At 40.2% G+C, this 24,199-nt stretch overlaps 2 protein-coding genes across 6 annotated transcripts in view; one reads left to right on the forward strand and one right to left on the reverse strand.

Annotated features, from left to right (window-relative positions):
- Positions 1 to 20,562, forward strand: part of CLCC1 (chloride channel CLIC like 1) — a 28,715-nt gene extending 8,153 nt beyond the window's left edge. For 2 of the 4 annotated variants that reach the window (XM_032361428.1, XM_032361430.1), the window contains 10 exons: positions 3,477 to 3,617; positions 4,007 to 4,108; positions 7,073 to 7,180; positions 9,153 to 9,374; positions 10,292 to 10,432; positions 12,467 to 12,560; positions 13,770 to 13,867; positions 14,145 to 14,291; positions 16,818 to 17,159; positions 18,547 to 20,562. In XM_032361428.1, the coding sequence (XP_032217319.1) occupies positions 3,489 to 3,617; positions 4,007 to 4,108; positions 7,073 to 7,180; positions 9,153 to 9,374; positions 10,292 to 10,432; positions 12,467 to 12,560; positions 13,770 to 13,867; positions 14,145 to 14,291; positions 16,818 to 17,159; positions 18,547 to 18,804 (1,641 nt within the window). In that variant the 5' untranslated portion in view covers positions 3,477 to 3,488 and the 3' untranslated portion in view covers positions 18,805 to 20,562. The remainder of the gene's footprint in view (positions 1 to 3,476; positions 3,618 to 4,006; positions 4,109 to 7,072; positions 7,181 to 9,152; positions 9,375 to 10,291; positions 10,433 to 12,466; positions 12,561 to 13,769; positions 13,868 to 14,144; positions 14,292 to 16,817; positions 17,160 to 18,546) is intronic. The other 2 variants (XM_032361427.1, XM_032361429.1) reach the window with 2 other exon arrangements.
- A 1,008-nt stretch (positions 20,563 to 21,570) lies between these two features.
- The window catches only part of GPSM2 (G protein signaling modulator 2), a 56,744-nt gene continuing 54,115 nt past the window's right edge, over positions 21,571 to 24,199 (reverse strand). For both annotated transcript variants that reach the window (XM_032361426.1, XM_032361425.1), the window contains one exon: positions 21,571 to 22,141. In XM_032361426.1, the coding sequence (XP_032217317.1) occupies positions 21,914 to 22,141 (228 nt within the window). In that variant the 3' untranslated portion in view covers positions 21,571 to 21,913. The remainder of the gene's footprint in view (positions 22,142 to 24,199) is intronic.

The raw sequence follows: 24,199 nt of genomic DNA on the forward strand, positions 1-24,199 counted from the left end.
ATTTATTTGACAGATAGAGATCACAAGTAGGCAGAGAGGCAGGCAGAGAGAGAGAGAGAGAGGAGGAAGCAGGCTCCCTGCCAAGCAAAGAGCCTGATGTGGGGCTCAATCCCAGGACCCTGGGATCATGACCCGAGCCAAAGGCAGAGGCTTTAACCCACTGAGCCATCCAGGCGCCCCCCCCTTCCTCCTTTTTCTTATAAAAACCCCTAACTTTCTCCCTGCAGTGGGCCACAATTTGGGTTGCTTCCTGAATTATAATTCTAAACCCCAGAGAAATGTTTTTGTTTTATTTCAGGTTTTCCTCTTTTCATGACCCGTGATTTCACAGGGTCAGCCCAGATGCAGAGGAGGGCAAATAAACTCCATCTCTCGATGGGGACTTGATGGAATTTTGGTTATCTTTAATCTCAGGCCTTCCCTAAAATACTCAACATTGCCTAATCCATCCTGCCACTATCCTGCTTTATTTTTTTCATAGGATGTATCATTATTTGAAATGATATTTATTTTTTTTTGTCAACTTATTATTCCACCGCATTCCCGGGCCCCATGTGCCCCTCCCCTCCATGTAGCTTCTTAAAACCTGGGCTAGTTTCCTGGTATCCCCATCACCTAAGGTAGTGCCCAATATCCAGTAGGTGTTTAGTAGATTTTGAACAAATGAAAGCTGAGCTTTTCCCCAAAACCATGTTCTCATTCTGAATTTCTTTGAAGTTAGTGATAACACCTTTTTGTTGTTGCCTTACGGGCACTCAGTGGTTGAGGGCTGAAGAACTAATCTTTAGAACGCTCTTCAGCCTCCTTGTAGGACTCTACCAAGTCCAGTTTTTCCCTCATTCTGTACACTTACTGCTGCTTTTCTCTTCCCCAGATGTGGCTCCCATGCGTTTATAGCTACTGGTAGCAGGTGAGGTTGGCTGTGGGCCTTGTCGCCCAAGCCTACCTTGTCATCCAACCATCTCCCGGCCCTAGCACGTCCATCCTTGAGTTTACGGTTTCGAGGGTTCACTTCGCTCCTCTGCCTCCCTCATCTCGCCCTCTTCGCGTTTACCCCCGCTTCTCTATCTCCATCCCTGTTCCTCCATGAAGTGGTGCCAGTTTCCCCCAGTAGGATGAGCTTGCTTCACCCTTTGAACCTCTAAAACCCTGTGACTGCTTGTGTGGCTTTGACCATTTGCATTTGCTGCTTAACAAAATTTTGTTGAATTCCTCTCATGCACCAACCGCTGTTCTAGGTCTTGGGCATGGAGAGGTGGAGCAGGCAAAATGGAGAGTCCTCAGGGGGGTGAATTCCGATGGGAGTAAGAGGTTACTTCCCCCTGGAAAAGTCCGCATCGTAGCGTGGTGGTTTTTTGCCCTTGCTGTGTATTGATTGGAGCCACCTGAGGGGCTTTAAAAATCTGGAGCCCAGTCTTGTAGATTCTGATTAGATTGATCTGGAATGTGGCCGGAAGATCGAGATTTTTAGAAGCTCTCCAGGTGTTTCCAATGCTCAGCCAGGAGCGATAGCCACTGTGCCAGTGAAGAGCCTGATCAATACTGACCAGTACGGGGGCGCCTGGGTGGCTCAGTGGATTAAGCCACTGCCTTCAGCTCAGGTCATGATCTCAGGGTCCTGGGATCGAGCCCCGCGTCTGGCTCTCTGCTCGGCAGGGAGCCTGCTTCCCCCTCTGTCTCTGCCTACCTCTCTGCCTATTTGTGATCTCGCTCTCTGTCAAATAAAAAATAAATAAAATCTTTAAAAAAAAAAAAAGTACTGACCAGTACGTTGCTCTTTTCATTGTGAGTTGTGCTGGAAGAGTAAGCAGAGCACACCGGGAGCACAGAGGAGGAGTGTGTGGTACAGCCTTTTCTTTTTACAGCTAGACTCTAAACCCAGGGCTTTCTGACTTGGGAATTCCCTTACCAGATTTTTACTCATATTAAGTATAAGACAGGCTGTCCAAAAGAACTTTCTGTGATGATGGAAGTATTCTGTAGCTGCCTTGTCTGCTGTCTACTGTGGTGGCCACTAGCCCCAGGTGGGTGTTGAGCACTTGAAATGCAGTTAGTGTGAATGAGGAACTGAACTTTTTATTTTATTTAATTTTAATTAGTTTAAATTTAGATATCCACATAAGCTTTCTGGCTACTACCCTGGACAGTGTCAAATAAAGGTGGTATTAAGTTTTGAAATGATTTGACAGTGTTTCTGCAGAGGCTTAGATGAAACAAGTTATTTTCTATGAATGGTTTGGGAGTTCAGTCACCTTGGTTTTTTTTTTTTTTAAGATTTTATTTATTCATTTGACAGATCACAAGTAGGCAGAGAGGCAGGCATAGAGAGAGAGGAAGGGAAGCAGGCTCCCCGCTGAGCAGAGAGCCCGACGTGGGGCTCCATCCCAGGACCCTGAGATCATGACCTGAGCCGAAGGCAGAGCCTTTAACCCACTGAACCACCCAGGTGCCCCGTCACCTTGTTTGAATGTTAATCTTATACATTTCTTATTTTCCATGTGTTAAAAAAAAGAATTTGAGAGGAAGAGGTTTTGGTTAAATACATCTTCTTTTTTAAAGCAGTTGTACTGGGGTGCCTAGGTGGCTCAGTGGGTTAAAGCCTCTGCCTTTGGCTCAGGTCATGATCCCAGGGTCCTGGGATCGAGCCCCACATCGGGCTCTCTGCTCAGTGGGGAGCCTGCTTCCCTTCCTCTCTCTCTTTGCCTGCCTCTCTGCCTACTTGTGATCTCTGTCAAATAAATAAAATCTTAAAAAAAAAAAAAAAAGCAGTTGTACTGGGCAGTGATTCACATACTGTTTACTCATTTAAAGAGCACAGTTCAGTGGTTTTTAGTATATTCACAGGTACACGCAAACATCACCACAGTTTTAGATCATTGTTCATCACCTCAAAAAGAAATCCTGTGCCATTTAACTACCAGCCCAGAACTGAGCACTTGCTAATCTACCGTTGTCAATGTAGATTTGCCTGTTCTGGACATTTCATATTGGTGGGACCCTCTACTGTGTGGTCTTTCACAACACAGTGTTCTCGAGGTTTGTCCATGTTCTAGCCCGCGGTAATACTTCATCCCTTTTTATGTCTGGAGTCTCCCATTGTGCCGAAATGCCACAGTTTAGTTACCTGTCCATTGAGAGACATTTGAATCATTTCTGCTTTTTGGCTGTTGTGAATAATGTTGGTTGTAAACATTAGCACAAAGTTTTTGTGTGGATATGTGTTTTCATTCCTTGGATATAAACCAAGGAATGGAATTGTGAATCATATGAAAAGCTCCTATTTTCTTTTTGTCTCAGTGCAGATAGGTGTGTATGTGTTGAAATGTGAATACCATTTTACTGAGTATTTTTATTTCAGTTATTATTCAGAAAGAAAACTTTATCTTAGCACTAGAAGGAAGTAGATAGTTTTTATTACAAGACCATTTCTTCTAAAAATAATTATATTTCATTATGTCTATTAAAATTTTTTTTAGCTTTCATGCAGGATGCTGTATTCTCTGCTCCTTTGTGAGTGTCTGTGGCTAATAACCGGTTATGCTCATGACGATGACTGGATTGACCCCACAGACATGCTTAACTATGATGCTGCTTCGGGAACAATGAGAAAATCTCAGGTATTAAAAAAAAAAAATGCGTGTGTGTAAGATCTTATTGGTCCTGTCATGGAAATAGTCTACTTCTGTTACTCACAGAGCTTCCAGAGTCAAGAGTCATGTACCAATGACTAGCAGCCATGTAGACTGTCTCCCTGGGTCTTAGTCCAAGATGATTTCAGTCCCACCTGCTTATATCTGTGTTGAATATGAATGTAAAGCCTGCCGAGCTGCCAACTAACTTGATTTTAGTTCTTAGCTAGTAAATTTGAGACTCTTTTTTGGCTGTTCAACACAGATGAAGAATATGACAAAGTCATAAGATGATGAAGTCAAAATTTAGTTTTCATTAACTTTAGGTTATTTTCATAACTGAACTATGAAGAAATAAAATCTCTCTTTTGCTTTAGGTAAAATATGGTGTATCAGAGAAAAAAGAAGTCAGTCCTGACTTGTCACATGGTGATGAATTGTTGGAATGTCATAGCAAACTTGATTCTTTAACTCATAAGGTTTGAACTTTTTTTAATTCATGAATTTTATGCTTACAGTATATTGCTCTGTTTCCTGTCTTTCCTAACATTGTATGTGTTTCTATGTATGTACTGCACAATTTATGTATAATTTTTTCTTTAGTTACTCTAGCCTTGTCTTCTTTTTCATTACTCTGGCCTTGCCTTTTTTTGTTTGTTTGTTTTTAAGTACTCTTATTTTCCTGTAATAACATTTATCTCACCATGTTATAATTACTTCTTTACCATACTGAACATTTCTTGGGACAAGGGATATATTTATATATTTTTAAAGATTTTATTTATTTGAGAGAGAGAGAAATAGGGATAAGAGAGCATGAGCAGGGAGGAGAGGGAGAAGCAGGCTTCCCACTGAGCAGGGAGCCTGACAGGGGCTCGATCCCACGACCCTGGATCATGACCTGAGCCAAAGACAGACGTTTAACCGACTGAGCCAGGTGCCCCAGGGACAAGGAATATGTTCTGTTTGTTTTTGATTTTCTGTCACCTTTCACAGTGCTGGGTCACAATAGACTCATGACAAAGGCAACCCATGAAATGTAAGAATTACTCTTGCAAATATAAGGGATTATTATAATTTAGAATCTGGTAGCTATTCCTTCCTTTATCCAATATTTTTATTTGTGTGGCTGAAATGGAGTTTATGAGAAAGGAAATTTTAAAGCAAGATTTTTAAAGGGTTTGAATATATGCTGTGGAGTGGGAACTGGCCTCTTGGCTATGGAGGCCATCAGCTGGTGGCCCAGTGGAAGGGGGTCGCTGAAGGAGAGGGTAGCAGAGGTCCAGCAATGCCCAGTGTTCCAACTGAGGCCGTGACAGGTGTTGAAGAGGAAAATGTTAGATTTCTCCAAGGTGGAATAGGTAAATTTGGGTAGCTGAGGGAGGAGAGAAGAGGGATAGAGTGGAGGAGGGAGGTTTCCAGCGTGAGAGACTGGGAGAACTTGTGAGCAGAGATACAGAGATCTCAATTCCAGATCTGTCAGTGCTGCTGTGGTTCTTATTGGGTGTGAATGCTGTCTCATTTGAGTGCTAGCCAAGAAATGCTTGGATAAATTTTGCCTCAGTTTAACTGTGTTTTGTAGTATCATGAGCTTGATGAGCTTGTTTGGCTGCACACTAGGAAATACAGAACTTTTTCACTCCATTCTTTGCATCTGGGGCTTAGCATGTAAAAATATGATTGATAAAATTTAGTCTCGAGTCCTTGTTTTATAAAACATTCTCATGGCGCCTGGGTGATGCAATTAATTGATTTCCACTCAGGTTGTGATTTCAGGGTCGTGAGATCTAGCCCTGTGTCAGGAGTCTGTTTGAGACTCCCTCTTCCTCTGCCCACCCACAAAATAAATAAGTCTTAAAAGAAAAAAACAAACAAACAATGGGTGCCTGGGTGGCTCAGTTGATTGGGCGACTGCCTTTGGCTCAGGTCATGATCCTGGAGTCCTGGGATCGAGTCCTGCATTGGGCTCCCAGCTCCATGGGGAGTCTGCTTCTCCCTCTGACCTTCTCCCCTCTCATGCTGGCTCTCTCTCACTCTCTCTCTCTCAAATAAATAAATAAAATCTAAAAAAAAAAAAGAAAAAAAATCCCACACAAAACATTCTCTTAACTGAGCTATCCTGGGTAGCTCAGTTGGTTAAACATTTGACTCTTGATTCCAGCTCAGGTCATGATCTCAGGGTGGTGAGATTGAGCCCCATAAGGAGCTCCATGCTGAGTGTGGAGCCTGTTCAAGATTCACCTCTCCTTTTGCCCACCCCCGACTTCCTGCTTGTACTTGCGCGCGTGCTCTCTCTCTCTCAGAAATTCTCTTAAAGAGAAATTTTAAAAAGGTTTGTAAACCTTGCCTGCATGTGGAGGAAACTGCCATGTGACTTTTCAAGGGTCCTTCTCTCCTAAGTCTGTGTGTGACATTCAGTTGTCATGTTCATCATCTGAAGCCTATTTCAAATGCTAACTCAACTTGTGGTTCACACTCAGTTAGAAAATAAAAGTTGGTTATCACAGGTTCCAAGGCAGTTCTAAGGTAATTTGCATCTAAGATATGAACTGCCCTCACTCAGTGACTTGACCACTGTGGTGTTTGTAGAACTCAGTTCAGAGGAAATCTGAAGGATGAATTATGTGCGGAGGGTTGCCATGCTCAGATACTCTGGAGAAGCCGTGTTTCTGCCTTCCTGAAGTGTGGCCTGTAGAGTTGGGCGTGCTCAGTCGTTGACAGGAAAAACTAGTAAAAGACCAAAAGTAATACACACATTCAAGAAACTCCTTGATGTGCCCTTCATTTCATCTTCTGGCTTCATCTTTTATGTTTATCTATCTCTGTTCTTTCTTTCTTCCTTCCCTTTCTTCTTCCTTTTATTTCTTTGTTCACTGAATCATTGCTTTGGGATTGGGAAGAGGCAGATTGTCCCAGATAATCTTCTCATCTGCATCTCTGCCCCTTGCTTCATGATCTTCAGCTTTAAAATTGCTGAAAGTGAGGGGCGCCTGGGTGGCTCAGTTGGTTAAGCTTCCAACTCTTCATTTCAGTTCAGGGCACGATCTCAGAGTTGGGAGATCCAACCCCACGTCTGGCTCCGCTCTCAGAGCAGAGTGTGCTTGAGATGGTCTCTCTCACTCCCTTTGCCCCTCCTGCTTGTGCATGTGCTCACTCTCTCTCCCTCTCTCAAATAGATCAGTCTTTTAAAAAAAATTGCTGAAAGTCCTCAGAAAAACTGCCATTTGGGGCTAAGTGCTGGACATATGTTCCTCATTTGTTACCTACTTGCCCTTTGCAAAGAGAACCCACAGAAGGTAGGAAGTTCTGTATTTTCATATAAGTGATAACGGATATGAAAGTGATATCCTTACTTTGATATTGATGGGGCCGCTAGGCTAGAAACTTGACCCTTACGTGAAACTTGGATGCTGTCTAATGTTGAATTTATTCTGTAATTACAGATCGATGAGTGTGAGAAGAAGAAGAAGGAAGACTATGAAAGTCAAAGCAATCCTGTTTTTAGGAGATACTTACGTAAGATTTTGATCGAAGCCAGAAAGCTTGGACTTGTGAGTGTTGGTGGGATATTAATTACTGTGGTAGATATTTTAATTATTAATTTCAGATGTGGGGAGGTACCTTAAATTTGCTGTTTGAGTTTTACTAAACAGTTGGAAATTTAATACTTTTGTGAGTTGGCAAGGAAATTCTATGCTGACCACTTGCACACTTTCTTGTTCATATGATAAAAGATCGTTCTATGTTGAGAAAAGAACAGTGTGTTTTAAGTAGGTCCTCCCCCACGGAAGCTTTTACTGTGGCAAGGGCTCCTTTATAGAATTGCATATCATGTGCATATTGTCCATAATTAATGTTAAGATTCCATTTTTTTAGAGTTCTTGTTTTCACGTCCGAGGAGTCCAAAACATCAAGAAAACTTAAGGGGAAGGAATGTTAGATAAATATTTAATAATCCCATCTTATTTTTGAAGTGAAAAAAAGCAGATGTTTCATACATGCATCCTTTTAGTCAAGTCTTATAAGTGTGTGTGGGATGAGGATACAGATAGAGCCAAAAAATTCCTATGATGGAGGTAATTGGCATTTAGCTCAAGGTTTTTTGTTTTGCTTTTTTTAGTTCAAGGTTTTTTAGATATAGTAATGGATGACTGCTTTTCACGTTAGTGATGACTTGTGTTGTTACATGACACTTTTTTCCTGACTTTATATTTGCTTTTATATAAGTATCTGTATTTACTCTTGTGAAAGAGAAACATTTTGCTTAACAGTTAATGAATGTAAAATGTTCATAGTGATATTGCTAACCTGAACTCACGTTAATAAAGATAGTTATAAATATCATGTTTGTTCATGGAAACTCCAGTTTATTTGCCTACTTTCTGAGTTTTTTTTTTTTTTTTTTTTTTTTTTAAGATTCTATTTATTTACTTGACAGAGATCAGAAGTAGGCAGAGAGGAGAGAGGCAGGCAGAGAGAGAGAGGGGAGGAAGCAGGCTCCCTGCTGAGCAGAGAGCCCGATGTGGGGCTGGATCCCAGGACCCTGGGACCATGACCCAAGCCAAAGGCAGAGGCCTTAACCTACTGAGCCACCCAGGTGCCCCTTTTTGAGATCCTTTTTAAAAAAAATTTGTGTTATTGTATTTTAGGGTACTTGAAAATAAAGTTAGCAAATGGAAAGTCGTAAATGAATCAAAATAAGCAGTTGATGCTCATTATTTGTGGATTCCGTATTTGTGAATTTACGTACTTGCTAACCTTTTGTAATCTCAGAGTCAGTACTTGCAGAGCATTTGTGTGCCTCTCGGACACACACAAAGCAGCAAAGCATATGCGATGCCTGGTGTGCCCAGTCCGAGCTGAGGCTGAGCAAGGCTTTGTTCTGTCTTCTGTTTTCAGCTCTCAGACTATAAACAAGTACTTCTTTATGGTTTATTTAGTGCTTCATATTTCACACTTTTGTTGATGTTATTTGGGTGTTTAACTCCCAGGAGTAGTGTGGTCTAGTGTCTCTGAGCCATGAGAAGGCTAGGATGTGCCTACCAGGGAAAATACTCCTGTTAGATAAGCTTTTTTTTTGGGCAGGAGTTACGGTGTTGTTTGCTGTGCATTCAGGGTTAATCAGAAGTATTAAATAAGGTATCTTTAAGTAGAAACACATAAAAGGGTTGTGTATTGACTGGCTGATGTGTTTCTTGGTAGAAACACAACCCTGTATTTCCTGTAGGAGCCATAGCTCAGGTATTCGTTAACTAGTGTCCGAGGTGACGTCCTAGAACAAACTGTTGCCAATAGTAAGAATCAACTGTATTTTGGTAAAATGCAAGGTATCTTATTTGCATAGAGTTTTATAATTTTTGAAATGGTTTTCACATGTATGATCTCTCGTCATTATGTGAGACAAATAGGTGGATAATATTACTCCTATTTTATACAGGTGAAATACAAACCACAAATGTATTTAGTTCCAAATCGGCTTTTGTCTTGAAGTGTTTCTCTTTTCTGTTTTTTGGGGAAATACAGCCTGAAGAAAACCAAGATGATATGCATTATGATGCTGAGATTATTCTAAAAAGACAAACCTTGTTAGAAATACAGAAGTTTCTCAGTGGAGAGGATTGGAAACCAGGAGCCTTGGATGATGCACTAAGTGATATTTTAATTAATTTTAAGCTTCATGATTTTGAAACATGGAAGTGGCGATTTGAAGACTCCTTTGGAGTGGATCCATATAATGTGTTGATGGTAAGATGGGACAAGGGGGACATAAGTAACAGCTCATTTAAAAAAATGCTTTAAAAACTCCACCATAAAACTCTCTTACACTGTGGTGGTAATGCAAGCTGGTGCAGCCACTCTGGGAAACAGTGTGGAGGTTCCTCAAGAAGTTGAAAAATAGAGCTACCCTATGACCCAGCAAACTACTGGGTATTTACTCCAAAGATACAAATGTAGTGATCCGAAGGGGCACCTGCACCCCAATGTCTATAGCAGCAGTGTCCACAGTAACCGAACTGTGGAAAGAGTCCAGATGTCATCAGCTGAAGAATGGATAAAGAAGATGTGGTATATATAATGGAATATTATTCAGTCATCAAAAAAAAGAAGTCTTGCCATTTGCAATGATGTGGCTGGAACTAGAAGGTGTTTTGTTAAGTGAAATAACAAGCCAGTCAGAAAGACAATTATCATATGATCTCGCTGATATATGGAATTTAAGATACAAAAGACAGGATCATAGGGGAAGAGAGGAAAAAAATAAAAGACATAATCAGAGAGGGAGGCAAACCACATAAGAGACTCTTAACCAGGAAACAGGCAGGGTTGCTGGAGGGGAGAAGGGGGGAATGGGCATTAAGGAGGACATGTGATGAAATGAGCACTGGGTGTTCTGTGCAACTGATGAATCACTGACCTCTACCTTTGAAACTAATAATACACTGTATGTTAATTGAATTTAAATAAAAAAGAAGCCCCTCTGCTGTAATCACGTTAAGAACCCGGATGAAGATACTTGTCTGTTGCCACCTCTGTGGCCGAGTGTGGCACAGATGACGTTGCATATTTGAGGCCAGTTCTTTGTTTTTGCTGATGATTATCATTTTTCAGCTGGGAGGGTGGCTTAGCAGTAACCCTGCTCTCTGCTTCTTTCTGTTTTCGAGGTGCTTCTGTGTCTGCTCTGTATCGTGGGATTAGTAGCTACCGAGCTGTGGACGTATGTACATTGGTACACCCAGCTGAGACGTGTGTTATTCATCAGTTTCCTCGTCAGTTTGGGATGGAATTGGATATATTTATATAAGGTATCAAATAGGTGGAGCATTTTCATGTTTTTCACTGTTACTTCATGATAACAGAAGACCGCAGTGCCTGACTTAAAGTGTCCGCAGTGATTGGAGATGGGGCGGTGGGTGGGGGTGCTGGCAGCTGCTCTCCTGTGTCTGGTGTTCTGGGTTCCTGACCGGTTTGGGGCAGGCCTGATTCGTAACCCAGTTTCTGACGGGTGGCATCTGGGTGGCTAAATTGGAATAGAGCTAGGTAGATGCATTTTTAAGAATTTTGTGTAGGTAGTGTAGAGTATGTCCTTTTATTCTTTGCCAGAAAGGATATCAAAATGTTATTTTTTAAAAGCTAGGTTATTTTCTGAATATGAAAGTGGTATGTTGATGGTAGACAATTTAGAATAAATAAAAAGTTATACAGAGAAGTTTGATTTTTAAAAAAAAATTTTATTAAAAAAATATTAAAGATTTGTATTTATTTTATTTTATTTTATTTATTTGACTGCGAGAGAGGGAACACAAGAAGTGGGAGTGGGAGAGGGAGAAGCAGGGTTCCACAGAGTGGGGAGCTCAACATAGGGCTCAATCCCAGGACCCTGGGATCATGACCTGAGTTGAAGGCAGACACTTAATGACTGAGCCACCTTGGTGCCCCTTGATTTTTTTTTTTTAAACTGAGAATTAATTAGCAAGTGTGAGCAGGAGGTGGGGCAGAGGGAGAGAGAATCCTTGAGCAGACTCCCCACTGAGCAAAGGAAATCCAATGTGGGGCTTAAATCCCAGGACTCCAGGATCATGACCTGAGCCAAAGGCAGATACTTAACTGACTGAGCCACCCAGGCACCCCAGAAATTTGTTTTTTAAAAGTTAAATATAATTTGTCACCTAGAGATAATTGCCCTCAGTAATTTCAGGTATTTCTGGTCTTTTTCCAAAATTTTAATTCTTTCAAAATTGGGGTCATGGTGAATATGGAGTCAAATGAAGCACTACTGTTCTGTTGAAATCGCGTTGAAAGACAATTTTATTTTATTTATTTATTTTTTTAAAGATTTTTATTTATTTATTTGACAGACAGAGATCACAAGTAGGCAGAGAGGCAGGCAGAGAGAGGAGGAAGCAGGCTCCCTGCTGAGCAGAGAGCCCGATGCGGGCCTTGATCCCAGGACCCTGAGATCATGACCTGAGCCCAAGGCAGAGGCTTTAACCCAATGAGCCACCCAGGCGCCCTGAAGGACAATTTTAGATCTGTCTGGCAGAATGAGTCAAGTAGCAAAATATTTTTGATGAAGTTATCTGATTAAATCAATCCTTAACCTTTTGCTCTAAGTTCTATAGCTTCTAGAACTAATTATTTTCAAATTAAAGGAAGAAAACTTTGGTTGAATATTGTTATCTTGGCAGTTTCCCCCAGGGCTTGGATATATAAAAAATGTTATCTTTTTATCTAGGCCACTTGTGCTGAAAACCACCCAGAACAAAACTCCATTTTATCATGAATTATGAAAGAAAATGAGAAGTAGTCATTTAATATATATAACTATATTTTTGGGTGTGGTATGAATTAGATTTACACTAAATCTTTTTTATAAAAAGTACAAAGGTTTGCATTTCTCATCAAAAGTACTTAACAGGGCGCCTGGGTGGCTCAGTGGGTTAAGCCTCTGCTTTTGGCTTGGGTCATGATCTCGGGGTCCTGGGATTGAGTACCACATCGGGCTCTCTGCTCAGTGGGGAGCCTGCTTCCTCCTCTCTCTCTGCCTGCCTCTCTGCCTGCTTGTGGTCTGTCAAATAAATGAATAAAATCTTTAAAAAAAAAAAGTACTTAACAAAGAAGTACTTTGTAACCGTAGTTCTTTATTCTCACTCCTTGCTTTAAAACTGCTTTGCCATGAGTGGAAAAGAGCTGCCATTAAAAAATGTATTTTTTCCTGTTAAAAAAACTGTGAACACTCTGGTGTCTGGTGAAGGCACGTTTTGAAGTCAGGGTTTTGGATGTGTAGACATAACCTTCACGTCCGCAGCCACTCACTGCACCCTTTTGGTGTCGGTCAGCTCGCGTTCGCACAGCATCAGGCCGAGGTTGCCAAGCTGGAGCCGTTAAACAATGTGTGTGCTGAGAAGATGGACTGGATTGGAAGTCTCTGGGGTAAGGTGTTGGTTCACTGGCCCTCATTTTTTTCTGGGAAGGAGATAACTTAGAGAAATGATGAAATGCCGAAAGGAGGGTTTCCATGACTGAGATCTCAGTGTCAGAAGAACATGCCTGAAAAGTCAGGGTTCAGCCCGTGACTCTTGGCTCATGTAACCTCACGGGGAGGGAATAAGAACTGTGTCTTCACTGGCCCCATACTGCTACTCTCTCCTCCATTGGACTGTGATGGAGACGGTGCTCATCTTGTCTGTCTAGCCCAGCTTGTGCATTAAAGAAGTGAGTCAGTGTTTATATGAATTAATATCCATCTTAGACTTAATCTCCTTATACTGACTTACAAAATCTTATGTTGTAGCTTTACTATACATTTTTTTTTTCTTAAGAGGACAGTTCTTTAACTTTCTTTTTCCTTACAGATTGTATATACATTCTCTCTACTGTTGACTGCCTTTAGCTCTGTATATCTAGCCATAGGAATGGTTTAGTGTTCAAAGGCACTTTATAAGTGCAAGTCCATAATAACTGACCCAGAATAGAATCTCCGCAGATTATATAAAATAGGGTGTCCGAATTAACGTTTCTTTAGAAGTTGTGGGAACTAAAACAATCTGGCCTTGCTTCCTGGATGCAGGGGACAATCGAATGCCTCCTCTAGGAGGTTTAGATTTTAAAAATTTAGAAAAATTGGGAGAACTGATGTTCTTTATGTTGTAAAATAAGGGATTTTTTTAAAATTGAAATTTTACTGAGATAATTCTAGATGCACAGGAAGTTGGAAGGAAAACAAATCAATGTGCCCTTTTCCCATTTTCCTCCCGTGTAAACATCTTACACAAAGATGGCAATGTGAGATCATAGCCAGGATATCAACTTGCATATAATTCAGCGATCTCCCTCAGATTTCCGTGGTTTTAGTTGGATTCATTTGTGTGTGTGAAGAACAGTTCTTAATACCTACCTTTTAGAAGTTTTCATAAAGTATAATGTTTTATCTACATAAGACTTGTCTGATTTAAAGAGATTTTTAAGATAAACATTTTGGACATAAGATGAAAAATTTTTAAGTCAGTGTTACAAGTACAGCATTTAAAATTGGTTGGTGGTGGGGACAGGGACAAAACCAAATTATTGTCTTATTTGGAAATGAAATGCAACTTTTTTTTTTTTTTAATGACTCAGTGTTTTGTCTGTTTCTCTAAATAGAATTGTTAAGAAGCTCATGGACCTATAAGGATGACCCATGCCAAAAATACTATGAACTCTTATTAGTCAACCCTATTTGGTTGGTCCCACCAACAAAGGTATAGAATACATTTATAAAATTACTTATACAAAGTTAGTAAAAAAAAAAAAAAACCTCTTGTATTTATTAAAAGTTGTTAGTGTTTTTTTTTTTAAACATTTTGCTAATAATAAATCCTCGTTCTAGAGAAAATACTTCCATTACACAATGATTTGCAGGACATCAAAAGCATTTAACTTAGGAATGTAATTTTGGCCCCAGTGTACAGTGAATTTTGGCTCATTCTGTTGAGTCGTTTGAGAGAAAAATTAAGTTGCTGTTATCTTTTGTTTTAGGCACTGGCAGTTACATTCACCAACTTTGTCACAGAGCCGTTGAAATACGTTGGGAAGGGAGCTGGTGAATTTATTAAAGAGTTCATGAAGGAGATTCCAGTATTACTTCACATTCCAGTGCTGATCATGATGGCATTAGCTGTCCTGGTTAGTATACAGTATGGTTTGTTAACAGCACTTGGAGAAAAAAGGCAGTTCTAAAACTTGACTTTTTTGCTGTTGTAAATCAGGCTAAATTAGGCTTAATGGTATGAAAAGAAGATTTTTAAGTGATAGAGATTTATTTTTACTTACATGTATATTTAAGCAAGGAAACGATTCTCAAGTTTGATTGTAGATGTCATGGCAGTGACTTAGAATAATAACATTTTTCTAAATTTGTTCTTCAACTTGGTGAATTAATATACATGAAGTCAGTTGTTTTTGTCCTCTTTGAGAAAGAGGGCCTTATTTCAGTCTGGGGTTTTTGCAGCACTGAGAGGGGAAGGAGCATTGGCTTTTCCACAGAATTAAGTAGGGATGTGGGAGAAGGTGAGTTACTGAGAAAGTTGGGGGATCCAGGAACAGACATTTATTAAGAGGAAACATTATTCATCATTCATCTGTTGTCTCTTTAGCTTTTTTATTGTTGATTTTCAGCCCTTTCCCTAATAAAGCAGTTGTCACATAAAATGTAAAGAACCCAGAAGTGCCATGGTAAAAGCCAGGTTTGTATTTGTAAAGGAATTAACCTATTTAAAATTTACAACTTTAAATATTTTCAGCATTTACTTTTTCTGAGGGGTGTGAATATACACAACATAGGAGTAATTATCAATTAGTACCTTCCAATTTAAATTAATAATAATTAAAAAGGATTGTTTTCCCTAAGGATACAGAATTTACCACACTTCATTCACTTTGAAATTGTTCCTGTTTGCTTTTTTTTTTTTTTAAAGATTTTATTTATTTGTCAGAGACAGAGGGAGAGAGAGCGAGCGAGCACAGGCAGACAGAGAGGCAGGCAGAGGCAGAGGGAGAAGCAGGCTCTCTGCCGAGCAAGGAGCCTGATGTGGGACTCGATCCCAGGACCCTGGGATCATGACCTGAGCCGAAGGCAGCTGCTTAACCAACTGAGCCACCCAGGCGTCCCTCCTGTTTGCTTTTTTGACTTGTGATTACAGGAGTCAGGTTTAGGGATATGGTTTTGTTAGGTGACATGAATTGTTTAGTAGTGCAGGTTTTCCTAGACTTACAGGATTACATCCCAATAAACCCATTGTAATTTGAAAGTACTGTAAGTTGAAAAAGGATTTACTATACTTAGCTTGCAGGACATCATAACTTAGCCTAGCCCACCTTAAACTTGCTCAGAGGAGTTGGGCAAAATCAATCTAATACAAAGCCCATTTTTATAACAGTTTATAACAAAGTGTCATATCTCACATAGTTCATTGAATATTGTACTGAAAGTGAGAAACAGAATGGCTGTGTGGGTAAGGTGTGGTTGTGAAGGTAGGGGTTGTTTGCCCTCAAGACCCCATGGCTGACCAAGAACTGCCCTGCCCAGCATCACCAGAGAGGATCGGACCCCAAATTGTTAGTCCAGGAAAAGGTCCAGATTCTAAATTCAAGGTACAGTTTCTACTGAACACACTAAGACTTTCTTAGCATTGTGAAGCCTAACAATTATATGTTGAACCATTGTAAGTGGGGGACGATTTGTATTTAGTCCTCTGAAGCTGTATTGTAAGCAAAAACCCATCATCTTTTACTGCTTCATCTTAAATAGTTTTCTCCAGCACAGTGATTTCAAACTTTTTGTTTTTAGGATCCTTTTGCCTTCTGTCTTAACTGCAGACCACAAACAAAACAAAACAAAACAAAAAAACAAGAAAAGCCTCCAAGAAACAAACAAAAACTGAGGACCACAAAGAGCTCTTGTTCATAGGGGTTTTATTTATTGATATTTACCATATTAGGAATTAAAACTAAGAAAAATTTCAAATATAAGTCTATACAAGCACACAGTTGAGCCATCAGAGTGAGGAAGTCACTCCGTCCCCAGCAGACTCCACCATACACTCAGAAGGGAAGAGTAAAAAAAGACTTAAGGTCTTTGAAATATGGAAAGTTTGACCTCACAGAGTCCTTGAAACTGTCCCAGGGATTCCCCCCCACCCCAACCAGGGGTGAGTTTGAGAACTGCTGCCTAGTTTTTCCCATGAAATGGGACTCAAAGCCTGTTGGATTTTGGTTGTCACTAAAGCCAAGTTTGTATTTGTAGGAAAGCTACCATACATGAGAATGTTTATGTAATGATGTGTGTAACTCTGATTTTTATCATTTACCTTATATACTGGGTATGAAAATAGACAGTTGATGAGCAGTTATCAATCAGTACCTTCCAGTTTCAGTTTCTAGGTTTTAGCCAACTGCCCTTGTTAGAATTCAGTCAAAATGTGTTCAGCTGATTGAAATGTATACTTAACACTTAGTGATTTCTCACATTTTATTGGCTACTCTGGCCTAGTATTAATCTAAGCAAGGGATCACAAATGAAACAATGGTAAAATAAACATGTTTATGTCTCCAAATGCCCTTGAGTCAAGTTAGGTAATTTTCTTAGCACCCTGAATAATTTCATTGTAAGTCAGCCATTAAATACTATGTATTTTTTTCTTTTCCTTCTAGAGTTTCTGCTATGGTGCTGGAAAATCAGTAAATATGCTGAGACATATAGGTGGTCCTGAGAGAGAACCTCCCCGGGCCCTTAAGCCAGGTGATAGAGGACGGCTGCAGGAAGTTGATTATAGACCCCATGGTGGAGCAGGTGATGCAGATTTCCCTTATAGAGGCCACTTCGGCCCCTTTGAGCAAGGCCCTTATGACAAAACATATGAGGGTAGAAGAGATGGTATGAGAGAGAGAGATGTTGACTTGAGGCCTAGGACTGGCAACAAGAGCCCCGAAGTGCTCCGGCCATGTGATGTACCCCAGGCAGAGGCGAGACAGCATCCCAAGGCCGTACCCTGTGTAAGTCAGCAATTGTTTATTTTGCCATCCCCCTTCATGCTAGACCTCAGTGCTTCCTGTGGAGCTTCTGGTTAGGCGTTTCTGCTTTTTTAACTTCTACAGTTAATTATATCATTATTGATATAATTGTTTACTCTCTCTTTTCTGGTCAAAAGTTCGGCCTTAGAACTAAAACGAGATTTAATTTTTATGTTAAATACTATTAACCAGTAGTTAGAACAGGTGCTAATTCATAGGAAACCAACTAATCGTGACTGAGATTTCTGCCCTTTGAAGAGCTGAGAGAGAAGTCCTCACTGAAGGCCTGGAGCCCTGGGGATCCTGCAGGAGAGTCCTGAAGGCTCAGCTGGGTGGGAGACTGGGCGGGGAGGGGGTCACACACCCTGCTTTCCCAAATCCTTGGTATCATTGGCTAGACTCTCTACTTTCTACCCGCAGAATGCTGAGGTGTTTTTTCTACATTATTGGCCATTTAAAGGGAGACTTGCATTTCTATTTGAGAGAGAAATTTATGATGTCTTAAGTTGTTACTGTAAACCTTTGAGAAACAATTGTGAGCACAATTGAATCTAGAAAATTAGAATCCCTTCCATTGGAGTTTCTTGTAAGAGGAAACATACTTGCATACATCTAAAATTTTTTTCCAATGTACCTTTCAGCTTTAATAGTTAATGGCAGTGCACCACTCATTCCAAATCCTCCAGGGACTGTTCATCTCACTTAAAGGGAAAGCTAGTTATCTCAGTGGCCAGGGCTTCTTGGATCTGCCCACAGTCCCCCTCCATTAGTACATGGATTTCTTCTACTCTCGCTCTCCTTCAGCCACAAGGGCCTCCTCACAATTCCATGAACTAGAACCTTTTTACTTGCTGCTCCCTGTCTAGAATGCTGAAATGTTCATTTCTTTAAGCCTTTTTACTCCTGTATCACCTTTCAGACTACCTAATCTAAACAGCACTCTGGCCCCAGCGTGGTACTTTGTTAGTTTGTTGCTTGATTGTGTCTCCAAGCTAAACCTAAGTTCCAGAGAGGGCAAGGGTTTTTGTTTTGTTACTGCTGTATCCCCAGTACCTGGAACTGAATATAGGATCAGTAAATATGAATTACTCTCACCAGGCAAGAGGAGTCAGCAGTACTGATCACCAGTCCTCTTGCTCTCCTAAAGCTGGGTCACTAGACCACCTGGCTATCCTAAGTGCTCCTACTCCTCTGTGCAGGGTTCTGTGAGGATTACAAACTTTGACATAATTACAGCACAGCACTGGAGTTGGGATTTGAAACAGCTGAGAGTTTGATACAGATTTACACAGAAACTTATTAAGCGAGTTTGGTGACTGAATCTTCACATATTATGTTAATTAAACAATTAAAATGTCATTCTCTACAGCATAAGTTACCTGTTTTGGATACAAATCTCAAAGAATTTGGTGGAATCCAGGGAGAAAGCACACCGCCAGAAAGCAGTACTGACAGCAGCCAGTCTACTAGGCCTGTCTCTGGCCCAGACACATCAGAGAAGGTGGAAGGTTCACCTGCAGAGGAAAAGGCCCAGCTCAGGACTGATGCCAGAGGCATCGCAGAGGAAGGCAGTGTGTCTTGCCCAGCCAGCTGTGGAAAGGATCTGGATACTGGCCCACGTGGCTAGAGGAGCACAGACTCGGCCCACCACTCAGAGGTCGTCATTGGGTTTTGTAAAGTATACTCTTCACAACTATTCGCTCTTCTCTACAAATATTCTGACATTTACTACTCCACAGGTGCCAACTTAAACATTAATATTTTTATTCACCATCAGAACTAATGAATACGCGTGTATTTCTGTTTAATTTTATCTTTTGCGTAATTTCATTTTCATATTGGTGCTTCCTGTGGGACTTTGAGGTGTTAATTTTGGAACAGGATCTCATAGATGAACATATGGCAAGCATCACTGATTTCAAATAAAGAGGCCAGTTTGAATCAGGGAACAATGAAAAATAAGTTTTATGGTTCATGCACATATATAGGCACCAATTAGCTAATGTGTGTGTTGCCTAGTGGCTGTCCTGTAATACCTACTTCAATTACTGATTTGTGAGTTGTGCATGGATTCGGTATGTTTCTGAAAGTGGCAGGTACTCAGAAACCGTTGTAAGGACAGTCCGCTGTCATCAGCTTTACCCTCTTCATGCACTTCAGTGTCTTAATGCAGTTACCGAGCCTGTGTTCCCTTGTCTCTGCGGAGGCTGCCCCAGCTCATCATGGCTTCGTCGTTGCGAGTGGTGCCTCCATTGCTCAACTCTTCTGGCGCTCACTGGGCCCGCTTTCTTGCTGCCCCTCTTTACCCTCATTTAAGACAGAACTGAAGATGGCCAGGAGACTTTAGTTAGCACAGCTTGTTAAATCGGTGATTGTGGTTTTACATAGTCAGTAGCTGGAGAATAGCTTTACTGTTTCCCCACCAAATACATGCTTTACACCTTGGTCAAGTGCATTGTTTTTGCTAAACAGCATAATTTCTGTATGTTCCTGGTTAAGTATAAAAAAATGCTATTGTCAATTAAGATTTTAAAAAATTACCTCAGCAAGAGGATGTAAAATTTATTGTTAATATTATTTTCTAGTTTAATATTGCAAACATCTTTAGTAATTCATCAGAAAGGTAATAGTTCTTTGCAGAAAACACAGCAGGATTTTTTATAAAAATTCACAACACAGTAGGTTTAGAACAAAGGAGCTAATGCGGGGGTGCCTGCAGTTCTGAGTGGCTTTGTGAACATCGATGCATATTAAGTCTTCCCTGAGGGCCAGACCTGTTCACACACTGGTGAATATGTGCTGGGGGTGGGGGAAATATGTGCCTAGAGTAGTTGTCATCAGAGCTGTGACTGGATTCTGAAGAGCAGTGAATGCCTCAGGTGACAGACCTTTAACTATGATAGTGGAGTTAATGCTGTTTCAACTCCTGACTGCTTTTTATCAATCCAAAAATGGATCTGTAAAAAACTAAGTAGAATTTCATCTTTGTATTCTTTCATTACAGATATCCGTTTGGGGATGCGGTCCACTTTGACAGCTAGCGAGGCAACATACCACTGCTGTTGAATGATGACAGCAATTTAGGGAAGACACTAAAGCAGACCGAACAGATCAAGGCCAGTTTATAACTTGGAGAAATAGACTTGTTTCTTGTCCAGCCCATATCTGTCATTACAATCAAGGATTTTAGCAACAGGTTTTTAGGAAAATCAGAATGGGGTCGACAGCTTTTTTAAAAGCAGTGTTTAAATGGAATAGATAATGTTGAATGTTTACAGGGTCTAAGAACTATAGTATATGCAAAATAAACACTTATTTTTACATTATTGTGATTTGGTATGCTGTCTTTGCTCATCAAATATGCTTGTAAGAAAAAAAAAAAACCATGAAACTTACGTGCAGTTTTTACAAGGATGCTATCTAGGACGTTATATCCTGTATGTAATATAGAAGACAAGATGATCCAGGTGCTGAGTACTTTTGACAAAATTTGTCTGATCTTAGAATCAAAAATCTTTTTTTACCCCTGAGCTTTTGATGTGATTCCAGATTAACTATCTTTCTATTTTTGTAAACATTGGCCGTTTGGAGAAGTGGTTCTCACTATCCACCAAATCACCTGAAGGATTTTAAGGAAGAACAGAGGCCCTGATTCCATCCTGGCTGTGCAGAATCAGAAGCAACCAGAGGTGAATGAGTTGTCAACTTGTTCTGGCTATGAGTAAATTCTAGAATTTACCCTTAGGCTAGGCTCTGCTTTCCATCCTTGCTATCTGGCTATGAGTAAATTCTAGAATTTACCCTTAGGCTAGGCTCTGCTTTCCATCCTTGCTATCTTCTTTCGCTAAGCTTACTTTTTGTCATGTCCTGTTACATACCCTTGTAAATTACCTCCAGTTTCTGGGAGGGGGAGGGAAGGCTTAATGATGACTGAAGGCTTAACTTACATCTTTCATTCTTAAATTTTGTGAATTTCATCTATTTTCTATTTTCATGGCCTAGGTTCTTAATAGAACCACAAGAGTTTTTTTTTGGGGGGGGGTTCTTGTTTAAAGTTTTGTTTTGACATTAGGTCTTAAAAAGTTTTACAGCTGTGTTTTGTAACAGAAAGTATAATTTTAAGCCACACACACACTTTAAAATTAAAGGACCTAAAACATGCTGTAAGTTTAAGAGTTTTTTGTAATGGCTTTGAACTAATAACATACTGGAAATATGACTTTCTTAGCAGAAAAAGATCGATCTAGATTTTTTAAATAAGACTGTAACTTTTTTACACATGGGCAAGTATGTTATTTTTACTAAACAGCAAAATTTCTCACTACATCCATGGTTCAGTATAAAAAAAAGCCATTGTCAATTCAGATTTAAAAAAATTATCTCAGCAAGAGGATTAAATTCTAGTCTAGATTTATTTATCTTCCTACTTTACAAACTCTAGGTAAAGGAATCTAACAAGTTGCCAAAGAACACAGTCCCGAGCTTGAATCATGAAAGTTGATGAAGCACCTTTTGTAAGACCCCCTCCACTCTGAAACAAGTGTGTCCAGAGAAATGTTAATTATATCATACTATTAAAGGTTATTTATATCATTCTAGAACATTTTAAGCTGTATTACAGTGCTGTAATTTCTCCTTTTAAGGAAAAAGTAATAGACTGAATTTCCCTGCAGTGTTCTGAAAGGAAATAAGGTCATTAAAAAAAAAAAATACATCCATAATAACTAGAGGTTTGCTTATTTTTTTCCTGTATTTTTAAATTCCAACAAAGCATTACTTTGTATAAGGTCCTTCAGTTCAAATTCAGTGTCTCTGTTTTGATCTCTTTGTAAGAGAACTCTCTGTTCATCCATTCTTTTTGCCTGAGAACGTAAAATCAAGCTAAAAAAGTCCTCATCTGGTACCGTTGGTCCCTTTGTGGTGGCAGGTGGTGGAGCACATCTTTGATCATCTAATCTGGACCCCTGAAAATTGATGAGAAAGAGATTAAACCACAAATATTTCATTAATGCCTGTCATCCCAAGAAAAACATTTTTTTTGGCTTGTTTCAGAAATATAATCTTTAGACCTGAAACCTAATAAAACCTTTGCCATGACTTACGTAATCAGAATCTAGCAAGTATTATGTAGAAGTATAACTTCATGGCTTTGCTAAGATTAATTAAGAGTCCAGGTCAAGGGGCACTGGGTGGCTCTGGGTTAAAGCCTCTGCCTTTGGCTCAGGTGTTGATACCAGGGTCCTAGGATCGAGCCCTGCATCGGGCTCTCTCTGCTCAGTGGGGAGCCTGCTTCCTTCTCTCTCTCTCTCTCTCTCTGCCTGCTTCTCTGCCTACTTGTGATCTCTGTCTGTCAAATAAAATCTTAAAAAAAAAAAAAGTCAAGGTCAAATCTTACAGAATAGGCACTGACAAGTATAATTTACCAAATCCTTAGAATGTTAGGTACAAAAACACTGCAGCACTACCTTACAAATACCGTGTCAGGCCAGGGGTCAGCAAACCGGAACCCACTGACTGTTTTTGTATATAATGTTTCCTTTGCATTTCACCACAATGCTCATTTGTTGGTGAACTATGTGTGGCTGCTTGCCTGCTACCACTGCAGAGTTGAGCAGTTGTGATAAAGACCAGGGGGCCTGAAAAGCCTAGAATGTTTTCTATCTAGCCCTGTCTTAAGCATTTAAATCCTTGAAGCCCAGATTTTTCTCCTTGAAGTTTTAACTTACCGAGTTTTAGAAATACATTAGAAATGTTACTGATCAACTAAAAAATACAAGCACTTAAAAGCGTGCATAGAGCATCTGGTTTTGTAGCTCCAGCATGGGGATATGCGGGCTGACATCAGAGTGCCCACTCTTGCTGGGCACTGTGCACTGACCTGCCTTCACATTTAACCCCTCAGCCCCAGGATCCTCCCAGACCTCCTTGTGAGCAGCCACCTTGCCACGAGACACACACACACACACACACACACACACACACACCCCACCACCCCCCGCCTTCAGGCTTCATTTCTCTTGTCCTTAAGCTGTGGTGATTTCATTGGCCTCCAACTCATCCAATACTCGGGCACTTGGGTCCCTAGACCTCTTCTGGTCTTCATTCTTTACCTCTGCCTTATCTGTTCGCTCCCATGGTCTTAGGGCAAATTTGATCACTCTCAATAACTGCATTGTCTTTACAATCATGATTTCAAACATCCCATTTTGACTGCCACCTCCAATTTTCCAGATCAGGCTAGACAGTAATCCCCCAGGAATTTTTTTTTATAATTATAAAATAAAATTTACCACTTTTACCATTTTTAAATGTACAGTTTAGTATTAACCCTATTTGGTATTCATCCTGTTGTGTAGTCATCACCATCCATATTCTGAAGATTTTCGTCTTGTAAAACCAAACTCTAAACGTCTTAAACAGTAGCTCCCATTCTCCCCTCTCCAGCTGCTGGCAAGCACCATTCTGCTTTCACTCTGTGAATCTGACTACTTTACCTCATAGGAGTGAAACTGTATTGTATTTGTCCTCCTGTGAGGACAAATGCCTGCTTCTCAGCACAATGCCTTTGGGGTTCACCTGTGTTGACTTGTGTCAGAATTTTCCTCATTTTTATGACTGAAAAGTATTCCATTATGTACCTACACCATATTTTATCCATCTGCCACTGGACACTTAGTTGCCTCTAACTTTTGGCTATTGTGAATAATGCAATATTGTGAATATTGAGCATGGGTGTACGAATACCTGTTCATATCTGTGATTTCAATTGCTTGGGTATGTACCCAGAAATGAGACTATTGGATCATATAGTAATTTTAACTTTGTGAGGAACTACCATACTGTTTTTATTTATTTTTTTAACATTTAAGCTGAGTTTTAATCCAGAGAATTTTTTTTTAAAAGACTGTTTATTTGAGAGAGTGAAAGCGAGAGAGGTCACGGAGAGGGAGAAGCAGATCTGCTACTGAGCGGAGCGCCCAATGCAGGGCTCCAACGCAGGACCCCTGGGATCATGTTCTGAG

The sequence above is a fragment of the Mustela erminea genome, chromosome 10 (assembly GCF_009829155.1).
Source record: "Mustela erminea isolate mMusErm1 chromosome 10, mMusErm1.Pri, whole genome shotgun sequence".
Taxonomy (NCBI): Eukaryota; Metazoa; Chordata; class Mammalia; order Carnivora; family Mustelidae; genus Mustela; species Mustela erminea.